The following is an 18,497-nucleotide window of genomic DNA, read 5'->3' on the forward strand; positions in this document are numbered from 1 at the left end:
TGAAATATGGAAGGGTTATGCTCCAAACTTGAATCACATGAAAGTGTGGGGGTGCCTAGCTAAGGTGGGCTATCCATCGTTCAAGCGTTCAACTATAGGTTCCAAGATCTATGATACAGTTTTCATTGGCTACGCTGAGAATAGTGCCGCGTACAGGTTTATGAGTCTGGAAGATCGCTCTATATCTTAATCTCGTGATGCAGAGTTCTTTGAATAGGTATTTCCTTTGAAGAAAATCTTAGTTTTTAACGATGTTTCTTCAGTTTCTTCATCTGCAGAGCCATAAGATACTTCCCCTAGGATTGAAAGTGAAATTCAACCTAGGAGAAGTAAAAGGCAAAGAGTGGAGACAAGCTTTGGACCTGATTTCCTAACAGCCTTTATAGCAGAGTGCGGAAATCTAGGTGAGTTCGAAGATGATCTAGATGAGATCATGCTGTGTCTACAGGTTGTGGATGAAGATCCGAAATCGTTTGAAGAAGCTATGGGTTCAGTAGATACAACATTCTGGAAGGAAGCTGTAAACAGTGAGCTTGACTCAATCATGTCAAATGGAACCTGGGAGCTTGTGGACCTGCCGAAAGGGAGCAGAGCTATTGGGTGCAAGTGGATATTCAAGAGAAAAATGAGAACCGACGGCACCGTGGAAAGGTTCAAAGCTAGATTGGTGATAAGAGGATTCACTCAAAAATTTGGCCTTGATTATTTTTATACTTATTCTCCTGTGACTAAAATTGCCACTATTCGTGTTTTGTTTGCCTTAGCTTCATCTTACAACTTGATTGTGCATCAGATGGATGTTAAGACAGCTTTTCTGAATGGCGATTTGGAGGAGGAGATCTACATGGAGCAACCTCCGGGTTTTGTAGTTCCTAGGATGGAGAATAAGGTGTGTAGACTGAAGAAATCCTTGTATGGCTTGAAACAAGCTCCGAAGCAATGGTATGAAAAATTTCATAAAACTATTCTTAGTTTTGGTTTTGTTGTCAATGGTAGTGATGCATGTGTGTACTCTAAGATTTTTGGTGCGCAATGTGTGATATAATGCCTGTACGTTGACGACATGCTCCTGTTTGGCACAAACATGTATGTCATAAATGAAACTAAGAAGTATTTAAATTCAAAGTTCGAGATGAAGGATTTGGGAGAGGTAGATGTGATCCTTGGTGTTAAAGTTACTAAAACCAAGAAAGGGTATTTTCTGTCTCAGTCTCATTATGTGGAGAAAATTTTGAAGAACTTTAATTGTTTTGATTTGCCTCCATTGAGAACTCCTTTTGATCCTTCTGGAACTTTGGTGAAAAATGTGGGGGACGGTGTGTCTCAAACTGAATATGCTAAGGTGCTTGGTAGTCTGATGTTTTTGATGAATTGTACTCGCCCTGATATTGCTTTTGCTGTTAGTAGACTTAGTCACTATACTCATTGTCCTAGTAAGCAACATTGGGTTGCTTTGAGGCGTGTGCTCAGATATCTATGTGGAACCATGTCTTGGGGATTGAATTTTGTTGGTCATCCTTTGGTTCTTGAAGGGTATTGTGATGCAAATTGGGTAACGGATAGTGATGAAACAAGCTCTACAAGTGGCTATGTGTTTACCCTTAGTGGGGGTGCAGTTTCATGGAAGTCTGGTAAGCAGACGTGTATAGCTAGATCAACAATTGAAGCTGAGTTCATTGCATTGGATCTTGCTACACAAGAGGCAGATTGGTTGAGAAATTTGCTTATTGATATTCCTTTGTGGGGGAAGCCGTCACCACCTGTGTCTATGCATTGTGATTCACAAGCTGCCATATGTGTTGCTAAAAATAGCGTTTACAACGGTAAGAAAAGGCACATAAGAGTCAGACACGAGTATGTGAGGCAGTTTATTGTGAATGGGGTTATTTCGTTGGACTATGTTCGGACAGAGAAAAACCTGGCAGACCCTTTTACTAAGGGGTTAAGTCGTAGACTAGTGGTGGAGTCATCAACTGGTATGGGTTTAGGACCTTTGTTGTAATGACCTGAAATGGTAGCTACTCTAGCTATGTGACATGATACATTGGTTTTAATAAATCAGGAACCTGTTTTGGTTTATTTGTTTCATTGGTATGAATCATGTGGATTTGTTATATATGCATCATGTGTTTGAATCTATTACTCTATAAGAGTGGTAAGTTTTACCAGTTAGATTCTGTTAGGATGAGTTTATCTCTTAATGTCATTAGTCCAGTTGTTTTCTGAGCAGGGATAGATGGAGGTTCTTAAGAGAGTTAAGACCTTTGTCCCAGTAGTTCTTAAAACAGGATAGATAATGACACCGAAAGTTGAAGGGTTGAACTTATGTTCTTAATGTTCTAGTTCCATTGCATGTAATTCTCTGGCTTGCAAGGTGCTTAAACATGTTTAAGCCTGCAGGGAAAGACCTTTGAATTTGCTGGGAACGTGTGTGAGTAACACATAGGATGAACACCTACGTGAGTACGAGAGGTGGCCTCTCTCAAGGGAAGACTGGAGTATTGTTTTCCTGAAGTACTCATGAGAGCCCAAGTGTTGGCCAAGATTGGCGGAGTTGCTTAAGCTCTAAAGTCAAGGTATGTGCATTCAAGGTCCCTTCCTCACTCCTAGGAGTTCAAATCTTAGGATACTCACTAGGGAAGTGTTGAAAACCTTGTGCACTAATGTGTTAGTTCAAACCTTTGGATACTAGCCTTTAAGTACTAAGACTTTCATTTACTGTTCACATTTCATGTTGAAGATCCGCTCGCATTAGTGGGGGATTGTTGGAAATAGGTAATGCAAACGGATGACTCGCGCCCGATCGGGCGGCTCTCGCCCGATCGGGCGGAGATGGTCAAGGAAAAATAGGGAACTCTTGCGCCCGATCGGGCGGGCTTCGCCCGACCGGGCGACGGACAAGAGTTTTTCTGCGAGAACTCTCGCGCCCGACCGGGCGGCGGACTCGAGTTTTTGACGAGCCCGATCGGGCGGCTTTGCCCGATGGCTCGCCCAGGATGGGTTTTCAGATCGCCCGACCGGGCGGTGTCCGCCCGATCGGGCGCGACACAGCGTCTGGAGAAATTCGATCTCGCGCCCGATCGGGCGGCAGCTTGCCCGATCGGGCCCGCCTTTTTTCCTAGGTCGGTTTGCTTTGCGTGTTTCCTTTTCCGGGACTCATATAAATACGAGTCTTACCTTTTCATGAGATCAATTAACTTTCTAGCCGAAAAACACAAACCTACCTTTTGAGATCTGAACAGTTCTTGAGCAATTCCACTCTTCGAGTTCGGGTGCACGGATTACGGAGAGAGTTGCGTTAAATTTGGGGGGCGTGCGTCACTAGGAAACTTGTACCGGTGGTGGCGTATTTCGCTTCTAAGGCAGTGAATTTTGTTCCACGGCGCGACTGTGAGTTTGGGATCTTCAATCCAGGAAAGTTATAATCTTTTTGTTTGTTATTGATTTCAACAGTTATTTTACCAACAGTACCAGTAGTACTAACGATTTGGGTACCCGATAACCAAAATCCATAAAAGTGATATCCATAACCAGAACCGATAAGTTCAGGTACCCGGACTTCGGGTACCCGAATTTTCGGATCGATTATCGGGTACCCAATAAGATATCTAATAATGATAATTACACTTAATTATGTAGTTATTATGATATATGTTACCTCTAATCAACACCAATATCATATGATTTTGACCAAATTATTAATAATATTACTAATTATTGATATTATAAAATAATTATGAAGTAAAGTAAGAGTTTTGATTTTTAGAAAATAGATTTAAGTAGGGAAAAAAGCAAAAAAATGATTATCGAATCGGATCGGGTAACCGTTAATTTTAACCCAATAACAATACTTGATAACAAATTATCAAAACGGGTACCGAACCGTTTTGGTTATCGGATCGGGTACCCTAATTTTCGGAATTGTTACAAAACGGTTTTTCAGGTAGTTTTGCTCAGGCTAAACCCACCCACAAACCACCGAAACCAATCAAGCACCACCACATCTTCCACTCACAAACAACAATAAGGTTTGCATGATGAGGATGTCTTGACGTAGGTTTGCATGATGAGGCTGTCTTGACGTCTCGTTTTAGCATGATGACGTTTGTGCTGTTACGCTGCTGATGTATGCTGTACACGTTAGTTTTTCAGTTAATTTAATTAACGATAAGGTTTATCGTTGACCACTTTGTTTAATACGGAGTACTTGTTAATTGTTATTATTCAAGGGGATAGATCTACTTCTAGATCTATAATATCTGCAATTAAAGTATTGGTATTTATGTGTCACTACTCACTGTCACTACGACACTACTAGACCTTGGGAGTTAGCCCAGTTAGCATTCGCATTTTTTGTCGAGCATTATTAAACATCATCTTAAAATTTTTAATTATTAATCGTGATTAACAATTATCCACCGGCAACCCAAAAATTTAACAATCTATAACTATGATTAAAATATAAATTGCTTACATCATCACTTTATACATGTCAATTTCTCATAAAAAATTTTCCCACCAAGATTGTTATGACATCATTTTTATCAAATTTTTTTCCTTCCAAATTCAATATTAGGAAAAGAATTTTTAATAAATAAACGAAATTTTACATTAAACCACTTTTTATAACACTTTAATTGCAAGAAACCACCTTATAAAAAAAATTTCGCAAAAACACACCTTAATCGTAAAATTTTTTTGCAATCACACACCTTCTCCCGGAAAATACCCATTGACTTGGTTTTCAGGGGTTGACTCGACCATGAGACGCCCTAAAAACGCTAACCCTCCCTTTTCCCCAGCCACCCACTTCCAGTGGCCGGCGACCACCTCCCTCCTTCGTCGCCGACGACCTCATCCCCTCCCTTTCCCAATTCCCGTCCTTAAACCCAACCCTCAAGCCCTAAACCCAATTCTCGTACCTTCGTGAAGTGCAACATCCATGGCGGTTGACGAACAACGGAGTTTGGGTCTGGGCAATAAATCGAACGACGACGCTTTAGGAGGAAGAGGAGGAGAGAGAATTTGTGGGCGGCGCTTTAGGAAAGTGGGTAGTGGTGGTGGTGGATCTTGGGTTCGGGTGGTGAGAGTGAAGGAAGTGATGGTGGTTAGGTGGAAGAGGAGGAGAGAGAATTCATGGGTTGGGGGAAAGGGAAGAGAGCAAGAATGCCGGCGCTAGGGTAGGGAGGTGGTCGCCTTCGCCGGCAGTGGGGTGGGAATTTGGTTGGCCGCTGGAAAAGGGAGGGTTAGTGGTTTTAGGGTGTCACGTGCGAGGCACGTGGTCGAGGCATTTTCGTACAAAGGCAACAATTTTAAAAGCCAAGGTAAAATAATACCTAAGGCAACATTTTTACAAAGGCAACAAATGAAAATTGTTGCCACCTTAGGAGACGATTCAAAATTATTACCTTTTGTCATAATATAAAACAATCTTTTCACATGTTGTATTTGCTAGTAATAATACAAAAGTGTTGCCAAATTTTGTAAAGACAACATTTAGAAAACTGTTATATATAAATTAAATGACTACAATGAATCGGCTATTTTTGTTTTCTATTGCAATATATTACTATATTATATTAAAGGAGTGAGAATGTGTCGTACTATTTTGAATTTGTTATATTAGAAAAATGTTGAACATTAAAACATGTAATAAGCATTTGACTACATAATCCCAAACTTATAAAATTAATTAGTAAAACAGTACAACCAAAACAATATCAACTTGTTTTCAACATCAAATCTATCTAAATAATCTATTGTTTAATAGAATGTTGTAGGCCATAATATTAATTAGTCTAACTAAAAAATAGAAGAAATAATAAAAGGTTAAAGCAACTTCAAATTGAGCCATAAAGTCATATTCTTCTTCTTCTTACTCGCAGCCTTCTTCATCTTCTTCTTGTTCATCTCCCTGTACAAAAAATAAAATTAAATAGATAAATATTTCAACTTAGTATCGCTCAAATACAAAAAAAAAAAAAAAAAAAAAAAAAAAAAAAAGAGAAAAAAATTGAAAGCCTTGGCCACTTTTCTATCTATACTTTACGTATATAGAAATCAAAAGGTTTTTACCTTGGATGTAGAAGCCGAAGATTGAAATCGAAGCATTTCTGTTGTACTACCACCATCCTTCTCAGATTGATTATCAAGAAATAAAGAGCCAAGCATACTTAAATCAAAAGACATTTGTGGATTTTGTTGTTGAATTTGAGAAAGGATGGAGTTAAGACCATATGCTATCTCCCTTCTATCTTGTTGCCTTTTGTCCTCATAATCTTTTTGTAGAGCTTGAACCTCCTTAGCATGCTTCTCTATAGCTTCCTTCATAAAGGCCTTCTGCTTTAATTAAGTTGATGAAACACCTCTTCCATGAAAATTTAATCGAGACTTTTTCTTGTTATCAGAACCAATAATAGTTGAAATCACACTTTCAACCTCCTCATCTGAATCTAATTTCTCAAGTTCAGTCTATATTTTAAAAGATAAAGGACAAAAATTAATATTGACAAAATTAAATGCAAAAAAATTAACATGAAATGACAATGAATCTTACCATCAATTTGTCCCTTAGGTCACCAGGCTTTCGCTTTGTTAACTTCTCCTTGCGTGTTGCTATGAACATTTGAGCTAAATTAGGATTTTTTGTTGTTTTATTATCCTTTTTCTATACAAGAGTAATGAGTGTCAATCATTTTAATGCAGAAATAAAACCAATAATAAAAGTGATGAGAAATGTAAACAAGCAAACAAACAAACTCACCCACTAACATCGAACCCTAGCAAAACTCTTTGGTCCTGAAGTATGCATAATGTTCTTTTCCTTTCCAACTAATCGATTTGCTTTATTTTGCATACATCGTTCCTGACAAATTAAGACGGTGAACTAATGAATAACATTTTTCTTAAGACAAGAAATATACATTTGCTATAAAGGCAGGGAAATATAAGAGACTTGTATAAATGTAATACCTCATATTTGACATCATTCCAAATCTTTAACAAGTCTTGGAACATATTTTTTGGGACTAGTTTTGGTCGTTTGATCATCCTTGTTTTATCATTGTCATATTTATGAAAGTGTACTCTTTTTAAATAACATTTGTACCTTCTCCAAGCAGCACCAATGGTTTGCAAAACCCATTTTTTCCCTCAATTGGGACAATAAAATGTTTCTACAACAATACAAAAAAAGTTATACTAAAAAAAATACAAAAAAAGTTATACTAAAAAAAATACAAAAAAAGTTATACTAAAAAAAATACAAAAAAAGTTATACTAAAGTGATCATATTGGCACTGTTAAACAACTCACTGCCAATTAATTAATCTTAATCACAAATCAAGAACATAAGAAAACAACTCACTGAAAGTCTAGAACCTATTCTAGCACTTACAAAACAAGTCACTGATCTTAAAAAGTAGAAGGCAGCCAAGCAGAACACCATGTAGGCAGATCGACAACAATAATGACAGTTGGGGTTCATTTTTTTTTATTGACATATGCCAATCAAGAAAGTTTAACATGACACTTTGACATGATAGCAGAAACCATATAGGACAAGTTAAGCAATTATAAAACATTTCTACCATATTTATTTAATTGAATAAGTAACTCACCAAGACATAATCCCAAAGTTCTTCTTTCTTCTCGTTCCTTAGTATGGGACAATTCTTGACAGTCAGTGGTAGGATATTTGCTTTTCGAGCTATTGTTCCTAAGAAGCTAATGAACTCATTGCATGTACTGTCATCCGGACCAACAGGTTGTCCATGCTCATTCAAGGTAATTTCCAAGCGTTCTTCTTCGGTGCATCCATGGACTTTGTAGCACATAGTGGGTCCTCTTCTAGGCTTATCCTTTTCAGCTAACATGAGCAAAGAAATTCAAATGTTAAAAAAATGGCTTATCAAGCATGTAGGTAAAGAATTTTAATTACAAATACAAACGATAGCTTGCCATTTTCTTTATCATTCTTGTCATGATTTAAGTGTTCAACTTCTAATCCGAGCATTTCAACTAGTTCTCTTGTGGTTGAATAATGCTGATGTAATGTATGATTAGGGGTAGATGAGCCACCATGTGAAGAATCCAAATCAACATTTCGCCGACGTTTTGCCATCACTGCTTTTCGAGTCAGAGCCTTCATTTTACGAATCTGAAATTGGGAACAAACATGGAAAAAAGAAAGACATACAATACTCTAATATATGTACGTACAAACATTATACAAAAAAAGTTTCACACTTCATAACTCTTGTTAAATTGATAAGCAATTAATTGATCATAGACCACACATTCATAAGGGCATTTATAAGCAATTAAACATTAATGTCTAACTAAGCATGTGCTTCAAGTAGCCTTGAGAATTGTGTTCTTTACTGTTTCAGACACCATATTGACATAAGAGGTCAAATTTGAGCTGATCTTTAGGTATATGAGCATACAAGGAAAATATCACCAAACTGACGGGCCACCAAACCTCAAGCCCAAACCTCTATTGCAATATCAGAGAAGAGGAAAACCACAGCAGCACAAGGGAACAAATTTAATTAATTGTTGAAGGACAAAGGGTAGGGGAAGAGGGGAGTCTCCAGGAAGGGGGAACAACACTCACTAGTGGAGCAGAAAACTTGGAGCAGCATATCAGAGTACATAGAGATAAACAAAATGAATTAAGGCGGCCTCTTTTGTGTTGGACAAAAGCCTTGTATATATAAGAATGTTTTTGCATTGTCGAGAATTCTGTAAGAAGACTATTGTATTGGATATTTGGAGCTTTGTATCCTAAAGATACTTTGGGCAGTAGTAACCTAAAGTTACTAAAGTATCAATATATTTCAATCCATTGGCTATCGAATCTTTGTTCTTGCTGATTATTCTTGTTTTGTATGTGCTTTCTATTGAGTTAGTTTAAGAGTGTGCGACTGTTGAGTCTCTCAGAAAATGTATATGTGCATCAAGATAGACAAAGACTAGGCTATTAGCACAATGCTTACGCAATTTCACACTTTTGCAAATGACATGACAAACCATCCAAGTTTATTTTGGATTAAGGTAATCACTAATGAATGTAATCAAAATCAGAACATCACAATAAAAAAACATACATTACATTATTACAGTACAACTCAATCATGAATCATTCAATCTAAATTGAAACTTGTAGTTTAACTGCTTACAGCGCAAAGCAGAATTTGTGTTAAGTTCTAGAGAAGTATTTGGCAGTAGATTGCAGAACAAGTGTACAGTCAGCAAGGCAAGGGGGCAGCAACTCATGACAATAGAGCAGTAGAATTAAAGTTTCAACAGCCGCAAAGCAATAGGCAACAACAACATTATAAAGCAACAGCAGCACACCAAGACATTTTTCTTACTACTTTCTAAATCTGTAGAGAACTAGACAAATTTTCAATCAATACGTGTTCATAGTTGATGGCAAATCAGAACATTCAAACATCTATTCCTAGTTGCATATGTAATTGCATGAGATAATAGAGTTCCATTCTCAATTTAAAACCTATATTTTAAATTTTAAACCCACATATGACATATATATAGCAGCACAACACATCATCTTGATGCATACAGAATTACATGTGTAAAGAATAGAGACATGCTTAATTATGAATGTACAGCTTAGAAAAAACTACCTTCCATTGAATAGCATTGGACTTGTCTTTACTTTTAGACTGTGGAATGGGTAACTCTTCATCGGTGGAATCAAGCTCATGCTCCATATCTTGGTTAGGCCTATAGAGCTCATCGTCTCCCGAAACCTTTTTCTTTTTATTCTTACTTTGATTGCCTTTATTATTTTGAACTTGCGCCATCAGTGACTTAGCCTGTTCCTTCAAACCTAATTCTTCCATTCTTGTCATATTTTTTCTAATTGTTTCCATTCTCAGCCTCTCATATCCTGACATTCTTGGTTCATGAGTTTGATGCTCATCACCAGAACCTCTTATAGCACCAAGCTTAGTCGAGAGGTGGGAAAATTAGTGCAGATGCATATAACCCACACATAGTGTAAGCAACCCCACTAGCTACCATTAGTGAATTCGTTTGTAAGTTAATTCGACCTAGGAAAAATATCTTAGCATCTGTCAGCAATTACTCAGCAATTACTCAGTTCAGTAACAACTAGACATCAGGGAATAAATTGGCAGTCCTCAATATGCTTTAATTTTTAAATCTTTTCTAGCTAAAACTCTTCTGTTCAAGTTACAAAACAAGTAAGGATAACCATCTATTTAATAATCTAGCTAATTTCACAAAAGGGTTAGCATGATTGAAAGCTTAACAACTAACCTCTATTAACTTAAATTTTAGTGGCAAATTATGTTCGGTACGTTTTTTAGACTAAAGTAGAACAAACAAAATATAATTGATTTCTATAGTGAACAAATCAGCATATATCTCAGAACCCAAGACTCCAGGACCTTTTATGTACTAATTATTGATGTATGAATTGAAGTTAAGATCACATTGGAGCTTGGTCAGATTGGCAACTATAACTGTAGACACCCATTTGTGTCTCCCCAAAACCAAACCCAGTGATGAGTACCTTTCGCGTCGAATCATAATCGAATGAAGTGAAAGTGTGGAAAGTCTAGTGTTGCAGATAGTTTTAAATTCTTTTCTCTTCTCTCTGTTTTTGAAAACTTATTTTAAGAAAACAGCCAATCCAGTTTGGTTGGTCTATGATGTGGGTCCAATAGTAGTGTAGTTGGATGGGGCTTGCAAAGACCTTTCCAACGATATATTATAAGCCCAATTCCGATGAATATTGAGGAAGTTATGGCCAATTTACTAGACTGGGCCCGGTTTGAGCTTTATGTACGGCCCAATGATCTTGGGAAGGGCCTAATATGATTTATCATTCCTAATTCAATTAGCATTGATAAATTGACTTTTGTTGACTTTTCAGAATTTTAATCAAAATCAAATAGCATTTTTGAGGAAATTATATGATTTTATCCTCGAGTACGGTAAACTTATCAGATTTTCGAAAACGCGTTAAATTTAAGCTTGGTGTCTGACCCCAGGCCTTGGCACCTGAAACCAGGCCTGGCGCCTGGCGCTAGTGTTGGTGCCTGGCGCCAGCTAGCCAGGGTTGGCGCCAGCTCTGTTTTCTATGCGTCAGACTCTGTTTTGTTTAATTTATCTTTTTGGCTGATTTCTCTATAAATATCGTATTAAAAACTCCGTTTTCATTCACCAATTCTCACGAATATTCTCCTACAATCAGTTTTCATTCGCAATCATTAATTCTCTAATTTTCTCTAATTCATTCATCTTTTCATCTTTCTCTTTTTCTAAACTTTGCTTTTTCATACAAAATTCCGCATTCACAAGATCTAGAAACACCTAGCCATATTCGAAGTTGCCTTCGCCCTAGACGTGAAAGGTTTAATTTCTGAGGGTTTGGTCCCAAATCTCTCTTTCAATAATTTAATTTGATTGTTTTTATTATTATTTTCCTTGAAGTTACTAACGTGTGTATTTTGTTATTAGAAAGAGGTACGAAGCATCAAAGTAAGTACTTTAATTGATTTTTATTGATGTTATGATGTAGAAATCATGTTTACATTGTCATTATGATATTCCTAGTATCATGTCTAGGGTAATTTTAATATTAAATATGATTGCTATTATGCTTCCTATGTTCTTCCTAATATTTATGATTGTTAGTATCATGTTAGGGTTAAAGATTTGATTTTTATTGCTTAGTGACATGCTAGGGTTTGTTATTAATCTTGTTAGTATCATGCCTAGGATCTTGCTATTATTATGCTTTAATATTAACATGAACATGATTATGATTATAATTTATGATTATTATTATTTTGATGATGATTTTATTATGATTATAATTTTGTTATCACTATAATAATTTTTGATTATTTATTATGTTGCTTGATGCTTATTTATTTGTTATTGCTTGATCCCGCCTTTTATTGCATGTTTAAAGGGAATTGGTATTTGTAATCACGCTTAATAAGATATTTAATAATCTTGTTAGGGTTTATATGATTATAATTTCAAGTGATCGCCAATAATAGTTTATTTGTGCATTAAATTCAACCAACATAAATAAACAGGTTTAGGGTTAAACCTATTGATTGCATGTTAATTAAAAAGCGCACATGAATACGATCAGAATAAAGTAGAGGCCTATTATTAGGGCAGGTTCAATCTCTTTTAGGTTGGATTTGTACCTTCATCCCCGAACCCTTATTTGGTTCTAGACCTTATGGAGTTGACGATCTCTTGGATCGTTAAGGGGTGTAACCTTCACCTCGTGAACGGTTTACAAGTTCCTAAAAACTTGTTGGCGACTCTTTTGCTCTATCTTCTTCCCTTTTGGACGCCACCGTACTTTAGTGTATGATCACAGTGGGGTTCAAGCTCGTGGGATTTTACAGGCTTGAAATTATTCCCTACAGTAACATTTCTAGACAACCTAATAAACAACCTAGACTGTGCATCAGATTGAGAAAGGTGAGGTTTTGCAATGTTCAGAGAGCAGGTTCAGGTACTATAAGTCTCTAGATAGTATAATTCACAAAATTGATCAAAATTGGACTCAAATAAATGGCCTGAATTTTTGGATTGCCCTTCATAGCTGCTAGTGTAGTGAATGTGGCCATTGGAAAGTAAGAAGAGAGATGATCAATGATAAACTAAGGGGATGACAGCCTAATCACACGAACACCGCCTAAGACACCCGAAAAAATGGCCTCGTTAGCTTTCGAGGGTGTCAGCAAAACACCCTAAAAAACGCTCTAAAACTCACACCCGTTATCTGATGTCATGCATCTACTCATATTAACAAGTGCAAATGTCCATGTCAATCACTAAGCAGCAACAGAAATACAGAGCTATTAGTAAATCATAACATGTAAATCATAGCCATTAAAATCATCTTAACCCATAATCATATTAAATTACAAAAATAAGACAACCCAGAATATATTACATCTAAAAATCAAATCCAACATCAAATTAACCAGTTATAAATGCCAAATTCACTTCAGAGATTAAAAGGGCAACGATGACTTACATGAAATTCAGAATACAACAACGATTTCGCCGGCATCAAACCCAACTAGCCAACCATAAATCCAAAGAAAGAAGTGTGAGTAGAGAGCAAAGCAACTAGTTAATTACGAATTGAAATAGATAATCTATACTCTTAATTAACTCTCACCTAAGTAGAAAGAAAGGAGGTGAGTAAGTAGAGTAACCGATTGGGGGATATGATGATTTTAAGATGATGAGTGTGTTGTATAATGAGATCAACAACTGAAAAGTGGAGTAACTGCTTATTCATGATCAAAAAAATTTGGAGCCAAAAATAATTTACAATTTCGCGGGTTTGGAGAAGAATATGGAGTTGAGGCGTTGAGGCGTTGAGGAAGAGTTGAGGTGTTGAGGAAATGAGGGTGGAGTGACCTGTTGAGGATGATGGGGTTTGGTTTTTTTTTTATTTATTTATTTTTTAACTTATTTTCTATTTTGAGAACTAAATGTGGACTACTAGCTAATGGTTCTTCTTTTTGGAATAAACTAGGGGATCTTACTTGGGTGGGATTACAAATATCTTAAGGAAACAAAGTTGTAATCTATTATTGGATTATGATGAAGAAATTATTGGATTAAAAAATATGATGAATTAATTAAAATGGGTATTGGTAGCAACTTGCTAGTTTCTGGATGGTAATCTAATAATATTAATAATAATATAAAAAAAATATTAAATCAAACTATTTATTTTAATTGTTTCAAAAAAAAAAAAAAAACTATTTATTTTAACGAATAAAAAATGGAAAATTTGACTTTTACCACCAAAAAATTTGGACAAATTGTTTTTTACCACCTACTATTTTAAAAGTTGTATTTTACCATCAAATAAAACTCAAAAAATTGTTTTTTACCACCTATCGTTTAGAAAACCGTTAAATCTATCCTCTCCATGCTCAACATTGTATGTAATTTAGGCATAAGAGCCGCTATGAGCATCCTGCAAATTTTAGTTAGCAAACTTTGAGTAGCTGAGCTATATTCTTGCCTGATGGGCTCATAAAATTCTGCAATTTACAGTTCCAAGGCAGACTGATGCTTTGGATCTGTAGAGATGATACACCTCAAGTAGGAAATATTGCTTGAGTAACTACCTTGAACCTGTCTACCCCCGAGCTGCAATGTGCTTGCTGATACACGCTATAAAGAAGCTCCATAAGGCACTTTTTGAAGGTCTAGCAACATTTTTCAAACCTTATGGTCTGAAATTGATCTTGCTTTCCTATCCTCACAATGCTGACCAGACGATTGAGTAGCTTGAATTACTAGACCGCTTGAAAGTTTTCTAGCAGATTCTCTGCAATCTCATTGTATTCATAATGACTCGTCATAGAACTTGTATCATCTAAACTTATGCTTAGGAGGATTCTCAAGAAACTCATGAGTAGCTGAAGGTAAGAAGTGCCTATTTATGCCCTGCTGCTACCTATTTAGATGAATTCAAATTACAATAATTTAGAGTTCAGAATCTTACAGGTTTAAAATCATACTGTTTTCTTTATTTTGTATTTTTTTAACTCGAAAGTTGGGATTTTCTTACAGTTTAGATGAATTTAAATTACAGTAATTCTTCATTAATTAACCTTTAAACTAGATATGCATGCTCTTCACTCCCTTTTTAGACATATAACTCACTATGTTGCTTCAGGTCTCAACTAAAGACACCGATATGGCAAACATGCTGTTGAACTATGTGCCCGTCTATGCAATGATACCGGTAAGCCTGCATTAATCAGCATTCAGCACAAGTATTTCCCTAATTAAGTCACATAACAAATTCAAGCAGCAATTCAATGACTAATTTATTTACTTGTTTTGTGGCCTGCATACATTAATCATCAATTCAGTAAGCCTGCATTAAACAACAATTCAGTAAGCCTGCATTAATCAGCATTCAGCACAAGCATTTCCTTAATTAAGTCACATAAAAAATTATTGTAAGGGCCTATTTTATGTAGTTATGCTTCTTGTATCTTGCTACTTGACCATATATTTACAGTGGATGTTTTACATTGAGGCTTTCTTCATCTGTTGTAGGCATATGAGAAATTTGAAGTCTAGGAAATACGACTCCTTAATCAAGGCCATTTACAGATTCACTACGGCCAAAATTATGGTAAGTCTTTTATATGTAAATTGTTTGTTCTATTATCTTTTTACTTGTTAAAACATTCAGAAACTGAAAAGGGCTACCCTGTTCTGTGGGGCTACCCTGTTCTGTGTAATGATAAGTACATAAGCAAAAATAATTTTTTCTATCCCGTCAAAGCGTTCTGCTATTCATAACTTGAAAAATTATTGATGGTTGTTATAATGTGTGAAGGCTTGAGATTAAACATATTCTCTATCAGCAAGACTTTCAATATTCAACCATTTGGCTGATTGAATGTTCAGATTTTGAGAATGGACTAGTTGTGCTTTACTTCACATGCTATAAGGCATTGTTTCTGATTTTCTTGGCATTTGTCTTTTACTCTTTTCTCAGGTACATAGCATATAATGATTATCACTAGAAGTGCTACTGAGTCAGATAAAAGGCGAAGCATTTCAAACATGCCAGAACACTATATGGATGTATGAGTAGGCTTAACACTATACCACAACATTCTTATGGGGAGGGAGAACCTTAAATACATGAATTGTTATCTCCTCCCACAACCCCCAAAATAAGAAAGATGGTTCCCGTTTGTAAGGAGGCGATCATTTTGTACTTCTTAAAGTTCTTGTTAGTTTGGCACAAGGTTGTAAATTGATTGAAATTGATTTGTTTATGAACGTGGACGTCCATGAGAAGGCTCATCTTGAACTATAATTTATGAACATAGACTTGTTATTGCAATAGTTTATCATGATGGAAATCATTGCAATAGTTTCTTGTTATAGAAACTTTTTATCAGTCATACCAGTCCAAATCTTGTTCAAGCAACAAATTGTCTGCACCTCTCCCTCTCTAATTGCAAACCATTCCTGCTAGAAGCAGAATTTGATTCTTGTTTAACAAAACAAATTCAATTGGAACATTACTTGCCCACAATTACAATTTGATTTTCAAAAAAATTGAATTCTTTGAAGATATACAAGGACAACAACCATGTCCCTTCCAATTACAATGTTGCAACTTAGTTAGTTAAGCTGAGATTGCAACGCAACAAAATTAGTATTGGAAGACTAGTGAAATATACTTCGTACAACAGCTATAAGAAAGGTGCATCCATGAAATGGTTGCAACATGTCATACGCAGCATCCTCAATACTCTGTTTCCAAAATGCCATCTATAAGACCAAACTCCATTGCCTGCACAAGGAAGGAAGGAATATAAACAAAGGACTCAATCTTGCTGATAAGCCAAAGAAAGGCACGTATGAAGACTTTTGTTATAATAACAAAATCAGCATATCAACAAACACACATAAGATCCGTCTCTGCAAAATATATTTTAGGTAATGGAACATTAAAGAAAAGGCTTATGGATTTTCCACCTCCGAAATCACGAGTGATGACCTAAAAAATCCAATGTGAGTTCAAACCAAAATTTTGTCGATATCAATGTGTACTGTGAAGATAATGCAAAATGGATAGCATGATCCCATTTATTAAGCACTTTTTTTCTGCCAAACTGTTGCAAGGAAAGGATGAAGCAACTTTTAAATACAGGTGAGACATAAATTTTGTGAAATATATTTACTAAATTTTGTGAAATACATTTACTAAAGGAATTCTAGAATCTGAGATGATGGACAAAATTGCAAGTAAATGTTATAAATAGCTTAAAAAACAAACAAAGTTCAGTGCCAAAATTTGCATATAAAGATTTAATTTTTTAATTTTTTTATACAAAGACTGCTAGCCTTTTGTAATTTATTTGTACTGTATAATTTCCATCAATTCTACTCGTATGAAAATAGTAACTTTTACATATGTGTTGTATTTTCTACATTGATTTAGCTTAAAAAATGCTGTTGTGAAATGTGAAATCCACCAACCACAATTACCGGTGCTAAATTATTTTTTCTAATCATCAACTATTGTTGTCATACACACCTTTATGAATAGATAATAATTTGTTCTTATTGACAATAATTTGTTTATTATTATTTTTAAACGAATGTTCTAAATAATAACCTATCTTATGTAAGACAACGAAAACACATGAAACATTCTTGTCTTAGATACCTTGAAAAAGCGTTTTTAAAATTATTACATAAGCAACAATTTTATTGTTATCTTTCTTGGCAACATTTTAAATAATTGTTGTCTTTTGTAAAATAAATAACTACATTTTACATATTGTTTTCTTACATAATCTAAAGCAACACTTTTCAAACCGTTGCATTCTCATATAGTACAGATTGTTCAAGATCAAGGTAACAAACAAGTATTGTTGCCTTTTACTACAAAAGGCAACGTTTGTCATTTTGTTACAATTTTGTCCATTGCCTATTCTCATTTTTTTTGTAGTGCTTGTTGGCGACTCTTTTGCTCTATCTTCTTCCCTTTTGGATGCCACCGTACTTTAGTGTATGATCACAGTGGGGTTCAAGCTAGGGGTTTAACGGTTGAAATCTATTCCCTACAGGTACCCTAATTTTCGAAACGGTTACGAATCGTTTTTTCGGGTTTTTGGTTTTTCGGGTAGTTTTGCTCAGCCCTAATATAATATCATTGACTATGTAGTGATACTATTTCTACGCGTAGTTAGTACCACTGAATGAATATACAATACCATTGAATGAATATATAGTCTCACTGAATGTTCAATGATACTATTTGATCATCTAGTGATACTATTAATCACCCATTAGTACACTTAAATTCAGCACATGAGGGTGAAAGAAAGGAGGAGAGAGATGGGTAAATTTCATGCGAAATGTCTCTTATGCCCCTTAATATGTATGTCCAGGTACCTATCAAACCTCCATTCAGAAGGCCTCCATCTAGTACCTACACAATAACACAATTTAAAATACCTTAAAAATTTAAAATACATAGGATAAATACTAGTAACACAAGATGTACGGGGTGATATCGGCTATCATCGGTCATAGCGGCTAAAAAGGTTTAAATAAGCCATAAGCCATCACATCATTTAATATATCTTACCGGCCATTTTATACAGAGAACAACAGGCTACGTGTAAAGTATTTAGACAAGGTTCCTTGAAGTCCTCTTATCCGTACACGTGGCACCTGCTTGGAAATGTCTATATATATATAGAGGGTAATAAATACTCTCTTAAACTCTTTCTACTTTCTTTCTCTAAAATTAAACACTTTTCTTTCCATTCTTTAGCTGACTTTAGCATCGGGGCGGTTTTTCTCGGAACAAACCCCGAGGGCAGCTAATCCTTATTACATGTGCTGATTGAAGCCGGCAATTAGGCGATAAACCTTTACCGGCCCATCAACATCAT

At 35.7% G+C, this 18,497-nt stretch overlaps 1 protein-coding gene and 1 long non-coding RNA gene across 2 annotated transcripts; both read right to left on the minus strand.

Moving 5' to 3' along the window:
- Positions 1 to 5,561: 5,561 nt before the first annotated feature.
- LOC145559967 (uncharacterized) lies at positions 5,562 to 6,594 on the minus strand. The gene is made up of 3 exons (XR_014093046.1): positions 6,557 to 6,594; positions 6,076 to 6,471; positions 5,562 to 5,914 (listed from the first exon to the last, which is right to left on the minus strand). It is a non-coding gene; the product is annotated as an uncharacterized LOC145559967 (long non-coding RNA).
- An 896-nt stretch (positions 6,595 to 7,490) lies between these two features.
- Positions 7,491 to 9,971, minus strand: LOC145559968 (uncharacterized). The gene is made up of 3 exons (XM_081621231.1): positions 9,654 to 9,971; positions 7,960 to 8,158; positions 7,491 to 7,867 (listed from the first exon to the last, which is right to left on the minus strand). Exons 1-3 carry the CDS (start codon positions 9,924 to 9,926, stop codon positions 7,599 to 7,601), a joined length of 741 nt encoding a protein of 246 aa, XP_081477357.1. The 5' UTR covers positions 9,927 to 9,971; the 3' UTR covers positions 7,491 to 7,598.
- Positions 9,972 to 18,497: the final 8,526 nt, after the last annotated feature.

Source organism: Chenopodium album, chromosome 9 (genome assembly GCF_948465745.1).
Source record: "Chenopodium album chromosome 9, dcCheAlbu1.1, whole genome shotgun sequence".
Classification (NCBI taxonomy): domain Eukaryota; kingdom Viridiplantae; phylum Streptophyta; class Magnoliopsida; order Caryophyllales; family Amaranthaceae; genus Chenopodium; species Chenopodium album.